This window comes from Eimeria necatrix, genomic scaffold (assembly GCF_000499385.1).
Source record: "Eimeria necatrix Houghton genomic scaffold, Enh_scaff890, whole genome shotgun sequence".
In the NCBI taxonomy this organism is placed as follows: domain Eukaryota; phylum Apicomplexa; class Conoidasida; order Eucoccidiorida; family Eimeriidae; genus Eimeria; species Eimeria necatrix.
This window is the reverse complement of record NW_013654690.1, coordinates 1-7,500: the sequence shown is the minus strand read 5'-3', so window position 1 is coordinate 7,500 and position 7,500 is coordinate 1. Positions and strand designations below refer to the sequence as shown.

At 54.9% G+C, this 7,500-nt stretch overlaps 2 protein-coding genes across 2 annotated transcripts in view; one reads left to right on the top strand and one right to left on the bottom strand.

Annotated features, from left to right (window-relative positions):
- The window catches only part of ENH_00081410 (hypothetical protein, conserved), a gene marked incomplete at both ends in the record, with an annotated part of 3,385 nt that extends 1,890 nt beyond the window's left edge, over nucleotides 1-1,495 (bottom strand). Inside the window, 3 exons of the mRNA XM_013583309.1 lie at nucleotides 1-92; nucleotides 337-930; nucleotides 1,387-1,495. The exon at nucleotides 1-92 is cut by the window's left edge and continues 330 nt beyond it. Coding sequence (XP_013438763.1) covers nucleotides 1-92; nucleotides 337-930; nucleotides 1,387-1,495 — 795 coding nt within the window. The remainder of the gene's footprint in view (nucleotides 93-336; nucleotides 931-1,386) is intronic.
- A 2,706-nt stretch (nucleotides 1,496-4,201) lies between these two features.
- On the top strand, nucleotides 4,202-7,380 carry ENH_00081400 (UDP-N-acetyl-D-galactosamine:polypeptide N-acetylgalactosaminyltransferase T3, putative; the record flags this gene model as incomplete). The annotated part of the gene is made up of 5 exons (XM_013583308.1): nucleotides 4,202-4,591; nucleotides 4,770-5,967; nucleotides 6,339-6,462; nucleotides 6,767-6,859; nucleotides 7,272-7,380. Coding segments are annotated over 5 exons (1,914 nt in total), but the record flags the coding sequence as incomplete, so codon positions are not given.
- Between the last annotated feature and the right edge of the window lie 120 nt (nucleotides 7,381-7,500).

Genomic DNA, 7,500 nt, shown 5'->3' with positions numbered 1-7,500 from the left:
GCGCTCCGGAGTCCCCGAGTGGCCCACCGGAGTTGCTGGCTGCTGCGTGCTGCAGAGCGAGTCCGCCCGGCTTTCTGTTCTCGAGGCCTTGCCTGCAGCAGCAAAACAATTCATTTATTTTTAATTAATTATTTAATTAATTAAATTAATTAAATTAAATAATTGATTAATTAATTGTATTTGTTTGTTTGTTTGTTTGTTTGAGAGGGAGAGAGCGGCAGCAGCAGAAAGGAGCGCGGTAGGCATGTAGGTATGTGCTGCAGCAGCAGCAGCAGCAGCAGACTGCAGCAGCAGCAAGACTGCAGCAGCAGCAAGACTGCAGCAGCAGCAACTCACCTAGAGGCTCTGCAGCTCTGTCCTCGGCCGGGATGCTGCTGCTGCTGCGGCGGCTGCTGGCCGTGCTGCTTCTTCGGCGCTTCTGTGCGGGCTGTTCCATTGGACCTGCTGCTGTTTCTGCTGCTGCTGCTGCTGCAGCTTCTGCTGCTGCGTTCGCTGCCGCCTCTTTCTGCACGTCTTCGGAAGCAGCAGCAGCAGCAGCAGCAGCAGCTGCTGCTGCTGCTGCTGCAGGCAAGTCCGGGCCCCCCACCTGCAAAGCCCTCGTGCTGCGGGACTTTTTAAACTTCGGAGTCCCCTGAGGAGTCGGGGGGCCTGTGGGCGGCATTGGTTGCATGCGTTTGGAGTGTACAGACAGCCCAACCTCCGGGCCAAAAAGGCTAAGCTGCTGCTGCTGCTGCTGCTGCTGCTGCTGCTGCTGCTGCTGCTGCTGCTGCTTGCGCCTGCAGCTGGGCTTTGGGCTCCGCGGCTGCTGGTGAAAACTCAGGGCTTCGGGCTTGCGGGTAGGCTTGCTGCCCGGAGAGAAAGCCCCGCTTTGGGTCGCTGCTGCTGCTGCTGCTGCTGCTGCTGCTGCTGCAGCTAGAGCTGCCCAGACATCTGCAAGGGGGAGGCCCTGCAGGAAAGAAAAGGCGGGAGGGGCGGCTGGGCCAGGGGGAGGGGCGCGGCGGAGCAGCAGCGGAGCAGCAGCGGAGCAGCAGCGCAGCAGCAGGCGCCGCCGACCCGAGCTGCTGCTGCTGCTGCTGCTGCTGCTGCGACGGGCGCGATTAGGCCGCAGCGGAAAAGCCGCAGAGGCGCAGCATTGAAGAGAGAAGGCGCAGCAAAGAAAGCGGCGAAGGGAAGAGGCGAAAGGGCGGAAAGCGGGCAGCAGCAGTGCGGGGCAGCAGCGGGTGGGGAAGCCGTTCTGCTGCGTTCAAAGGCGCCCAGACACGCAGCGGCGCTCAAAAGGTGTCTACTTTGAACCCGGAAGCAGCAAGCAAAGAAAAAAGGCCGCGATCGAGCTGCGTTTCAATAGGAAAGGGCGAATCCGCGAGGCTCTGCAGCAGCAGCGCCCACCCACGAGCAACGGAGGCGGCGGGAAGTTGAATTCGAAGCCCAACGCATGCAGAGCTCGCGCAGCGGGACGCAGAACGAGTTGAAGAGCACGAAAAGGAAAAAGCTTCATTCGGGGAAAGGAAATGGCAAGGGGAAAAGCGGCGATCCCGCGCGAGCGCAGAGTGGCAGCTGCTGGGCGGGCGTACACTCCAGCGCCGCGGAAAGCGGACGGAACAAGCGGGTTCCCGCGATTAAAACCTCTTCGAAAGTAGAAACCCAACGCGAATCCGCAGAAACAAACAAGATAAACCCGAAACCAGCTTGCGGAGCCCGCGTTTTCGCCGCGAACTCCAGAGGTTCCTGTGCCCTATGGTCCGGTTGCTGCTGCTGCAAGACGCGGCACGGCGCGGCGCCGATGCGCGAAAGCCGCCCCTACTCCGCCGCCACGGACCTTTTCCAAACAATTTAAACTTAAATTGCAACTCCAAAGACCCCTGTTAAGCCGCGTCTCTGTGCTTTTTGCCCCTGAACACCCCTCTCCCGATGCCGGCAGTGGCCGTCTGTGCAACTCTGCTCAGGGGGGTCCATCTGGCTTCCCGCGCAGCTCCCGAGCCCCCTGCTCGCCTCCGTTCCTTTTCTTTTCTTTTTATTTAATTTTTAATTAATTTAAATTTGCAAAAGCCCCGCGCGAGCCGCCCGGGACGCAAACCGCCGCCCAGAGAGCCCCCCATGCAGAACTCGTGGGAGCTGCCGAGCCAGTGCGCGGTTCTCCCGCGTTAAAACTCCGTTTTTCCTCCAATTTGCTTTTTAAAATCTTTATTTTTAACAATTAAACAAATTCGGGCCTTCAAAGTGGCTCTGGGGGGGCCCCCGGGGGCCCCCGGCCGCGCGCACACGCCCCAGGCGTGAACGGCCCGCCGCCCGAGCCTCTCTTTGCTGCAGCAGCAGCGCAAGTCCAAAATAAATGCCATTTGGACTTCTTTTCTAAAAAATTGAAACTGCTGCTGCCTCGGGGCCCCTGCAGCAGCGGGAGAAGTGCTGCAGCAGCAGGGGGCCCCCCGGGATTCAAGATTTGGTGATCTGCAGCTTTTTGCTGCTGTTTTCAGCTCCAAGTTTCGCCAAAAACTGCCCAAAGAAACTCCAAATCCAAACTTAAGACTTTTTAAACTCTGCAGCACTTTCCAACTTTGCTGCAGCTCTCCGGGGGTGCATGCAAAAGCCCAGTTCTTTCTGTTCAAGTCCCTTCAGCTTTCGCTCCACTTTTGCTGCTGCTCTGCTGCTGCTGCTGCTGCTGCTGCTTCGCTGCTGCTGCTGCTGCTTTGCTGCTGCTGCTGCTGCTTCTCCAGCCGCAGGGCGCGCTCGCGGGCGCGACGCCGCGGCTGCTCTCAGCTGCAAACCCCAAACCCTAAACCCTCATTGGCGGTTTGGATAAAAGGGCCAGAGGGGGTTCTCTAGGGTTTAGGGTTTAGGGTTTAGGGTTTAGGCTTGGGGCTTCGCGGCTTTTGTTCTGCATGCATTCTTTAAGCCTCTTTCGCAGATATTTTAATTTTGTTTTGAACAAAAAGAAACTTTTAGGACTTGACGAAAAAGAGATAAAACAAATAAACAATAAATGCATTTTCGCCACAGAATTGAGGGCCTCGCGGCCGCATTCATTTCAGTTACGTTGCAGTTGCGCGAGGGTTTAGGGTTTAGGGTTTAGGGTTTAGGGTTTAGGGTTTAGGGTTTGCAGCTGGAAGTTGTGGGCCCCAGAGCTGCACAGACACCGCAAGGCCGTGGCCTGAAGTGCGGCCAGAGTGGCTGGCTAGCTAGCTGTGTCTAGCTAGCTAGCTGCAGCCAGCTAGCCAGCTAGCTAGCTAGCTAGCTAGCTAGCTGCAGCCAGCTGTGGCTAGCTGCAGCAAGCGGAGACCTCAGCTGTGTGTGGGGCCCCGCGGCTCGAAGAAAAGCTGCTGGAGTTTCGCGCCGAGGGGCTGCGCGTGCTGCTGCAGCAGCTCAGGTGTACGTACACCTCGGCAGCGCAGCAAGACCAGCAAAGCGCAGAAAGAAGACGGCAGCAGCAGCAACAGCAGCAGCAGCAGCAGCAGCAGCTCCGCTGGAGGCAGTTGCTGCAGCGCAGCAGCGCGTTCGGCTGCGCAGCGTTGCGGAGCACTTCCTGTGCTCTCCAGCTGCGGAATAAAGGCAGTTTCTGAGTTTATGTTTTGAAAATAAGTTTTAATATTTAAAATTAAGTCTTTAGTGTTTCGGGAAAGCTCCGTTTTGCGCAGCAGACTGCAGACTGCGCGGCTGCGACAAACTGCATGCAGTGGGACGGGCCGTCGGCAGCGGCGGGGGTGCGATCGGGGCACTTGGGGGGCGGAAAGCGCGGAAAAGAAGTTAATTGAATTTGTTTTGGAGTTAAAAATAAGTTTTAAAAGAGTGAAAGTTTGCGAATTCGCGTTTCGCGCGCTCCAGACTCTCGGCTGTACAGACACGCCGATGCCTAGACGGCTCGCGGGCGCGCCGCGCTGAAACTTCCTTTGTAAGCCGCCATTCTTTTTCCTTTTGAGTGTGTTATATTCGATTTTTAGAACTTAATTTCTGCCAGTTCGGACGAGCGCGTTGGGGCTCTCTGGCGGGAGGATCGGGGGCCGCGGCGTTGTGTCTTGCCTGCTGCAGCGCCTGTGCTCCGCCGCCACGTGCCCAGCAGCAGCGCGGAATCCCGCGGCCTCGCAGCAGTTTTTTTTGCAAACCTCGTTCAAAACGCGTTTATTTGCCTGTCGGTTTCGCGGGAGCCTCGTCTTCCCCGCCGGCGCGCAGCGCAGCAGCAGCAGCAGCAGCAGCAGCAGCAGCAGCAGCAATGGTGGACGGCCCGCTGCAGCACGCGGACTGGCGGCGGCCGCTCTGGGGCTGCCTGCAGCTCACAGTCATGGCCCTGGGCTTCGGCTCCATCTTGCTGAATGCTTTGCTGCTGACGCGCTACATGTTTCCTGCTGCAGTTCCTGCTGCTGAGGACTTGGCTTACGTGGGCGCTGTGGGCGCTGCGCTGCAGCAGAAGGCGGCGCCGCTCCCCGCCGCCCTGCAGCTGGACGCCGCCCGCAGCAGCAGCAGCGACAGCAGCAGCAGCAGCAGCAGCAGCAGCAGCAGCAGCAGCAGCAGCGGCGGCCTTGACCCCGAAAGGATGCACGGGCCCCTCGGGCTCAAACCCGACGGCACTCCCAATTACGTTCCAGGGCCCCCTCCTCCTCCAGTGAGCTTCCACAGCAGCAAACTCTAAAGCCTGCTGCTGCTGCTGCTGCACTTGTTGCTGCTGCTGCTGCTGCAGTTCTCGTTGCTGCTGCAGCAGCAGCCCCCCTGCTGCTGCTGCTTGAGTTGCTGCTGCTGCTGCAGCTGCTGCTGCTGCTGCTGCTGCTTTGTTTTCTGTTCAGGACCTGAACATGGCAGCAGAGTTGGCTCGGGGCGGCGGATTTAATTTGCTGCTGAGCGACCACCTGCCGCTGGACCGGCCGGTGCCGGAGTCTCGTGCTGCAGCTTGTGCTGCAGTTGAATATGACTTGGCGAGTTTGCCAGCAGCATCCGTTTTAATAATATTTCATAACGAGGCTTTGTCCACTTTGCTGCGGTCCGTGCACAGCGTGCTGAACCGGACTCCGCCGCAGCTGCTGCAGCAGCTGCTGCTGCTGGACGACGGCAGCACAGCAGCAGACGTGGCTGCTGCAGCGCGCGGCGGCAACGGGAAGCTGCAGCAGCACTTGCTGCTGCTGCCGCCGAAGGTGCAGCTGCTGCGGAGTCCGCAGCGGGAAGGCATCGTTGCTGCGCGGCTGCGGGCCATTCGTGCTGCTGCTGCTGCTTACTTCGTGGTGCTGGACAGCCACGTGGAGGTGCAGCAGCAGTGGCTCGAGCCGCTGCTGCTGCGGCTGCTGCAGCGCAGCAGCAGCCTCGTAATGCCCCAAGTAGATGGAATTGACGCGGAGACCTTCGAGCACATCACTGGCGGCATTGGCTGCCACTTGGGCTTCCTTTGGCAGCTCATGGAGCACTCCTTCGAGCCCCACCAGCTGCTGCAGCGGCAGCAGCGCCTGCTGCAGCAGCAGCAGCAGCAGCAGCAGCAGCAGCAGGACAACTACCACCCCCAGAACCACCGTTCGAAGCAGCATCCGCAGGAGAATGAACTGGTATTATACCAGTCCTCCCCCGCGATGTCCGGGGGTTTATTTGCAGCTTCAAAGAAGTTCTTTTTCGAGATTGGAGCTTACGACGAAGGCTTCAAGTTCTGGGGCGCGGAGAACCTGGAACTCAGCTTCCGCGCCTGGCAGTGCGGCGGCCGCGTCGAGTGCGCCGCCTGCAGCCGCGTCTTCCACGTCTTCAGAAAAGGAGGAACTCCTTACAGCTTTCCGACTTCTTCTTTAATTGCAAATAAACTCCGGACTTTAATTTGGATGGACAGATTTGCAGATTTGGCCTGGCGGGTTTTGGGGAGGCCAGCGGGGGTGGATTATGGGGAGGGGTCGCTGCGGGAGAGGCGGAGGATGAGGAGGGAGATGGGGTGTAAAGGCTTTCAGTGGTTTCTTGAAAATGTTTTTCCGGAGTCCGATGTTGTCCACCTCGAAGATGTTCCTTTCCTGGGTATGATGCTGCTGCTGCTGCTGCTGCTGCTGCTGCTGCTGCTGCTGCTGCTGCTGCTGCTGCTGCTGCTGCTGCTGCTCTGCTGCTGCTGCTGCTGCTGCTGCTGCTGCTGCTGCTGCTGCTGCTGCTGCTGCTGCTGCTGCTGCTGGTGGTGGTGGTGGTGGTGGTGGTGGTGCAGAGTTGCTGCTGCTGCTTTGGAGCAGCGGGACTTTTGGTGTGTGGCAGCTGGCGCGATGGGGAGGAGTGGAGAGCCAACTGGGCATTTATTTGACTCCTCATTTAAATTAATTAATTAATTTAATTAATTTATTTTACTTTATTTTATTTATTTTATTTTATTTTATTTATTTTATTTATTTTATTTGTTTCAGGAAAACTCAAAAATGAAGACTCCGGGCTTTGCCTCGAAGCCACTGGGAGGCCCTCGCCGGGCAGCCGGGCGGTTTTGCGGAGCTGCCAAGAGGACCTCCAAGTCCAGGAGTTTATGTATTTCAAGTTCGTTTATTTTTTTTATTTTTATTTTTATTTTTATTTTTATTTGTTTTTAATTTCAATTTTTAATTGCAATAAATGCATGCATAAATGCATGCATAAATGCATGCATTTGCATGCGCTGTATAATGCTGCGAAAAGGGGCTTTTAAAAAAACCAAAAAGTCCATATATTTGGGGAAGTGCAAAGACGAAAGGGAGAGAATAAATGAATTAAAAAGAGTAAATAAATAAATAAATAAATAAAAATGAATAAATTAATCCTTTATTTATTTATTTATTTGTTTATTTGTTTGTTTTATTTTCAGAAAAGTCGGACATGTAATGCCAGTTCTCAATGACGAGGCTTGCCTCACGCCCAGCGGCGGCTTAGACTGGTGCAGAGTGAATGATCTAATGTGGTGAGTTAAATAAATAAATAAATTAATAAATTAAATAAATAAATTAAATAAATAAATAAATAAATAAATAAATAAATAAATAAATAAATAATAAATGCAAGTTCTGGAATAAATAGTTGTCGCCTGCCGCCTTCTGGGGGCAGGAGAAACGGCAGGCAGCAAGCCCACGGATGCAGCAGCAGCAACAGCAGCAGCAGCAACAGCAGCAGCAGCAACAGCAGCAGCAGCGATAGCAGCAGCAGCAGCAGCAGCAGCGGGAGAGTTTGTGGACTTGCACGCAGCGGCTCTCTCGTTATTCGTTCTAATTATTAGCCCGCCAGTGCTCGAGTAAATATATTTATTTTAATTAATTAATTAATTAATTAATTAATTAAAATAAATATTTATTTATTTGTTTTGATTTGCTTTCAAGGTGGGACTTCGAGGACGGAAAGCTGCGGAACAGAGCTGTGGGGAAATGCCTGGCGGTGAAGAACGGGCAGTTGGGCATGGCGGAGTGCGGCAGCAGCGACTCGCACCAGGTAATTAGAAAAGAAAAGAATTAATTAAATGCAAAAATAAAAACATTTTAAATTAATTAAATAATTAAATTCTTTCCAAACGAATTTACTCTTCTTTTCCACACCCGAACGGCTCCCGCC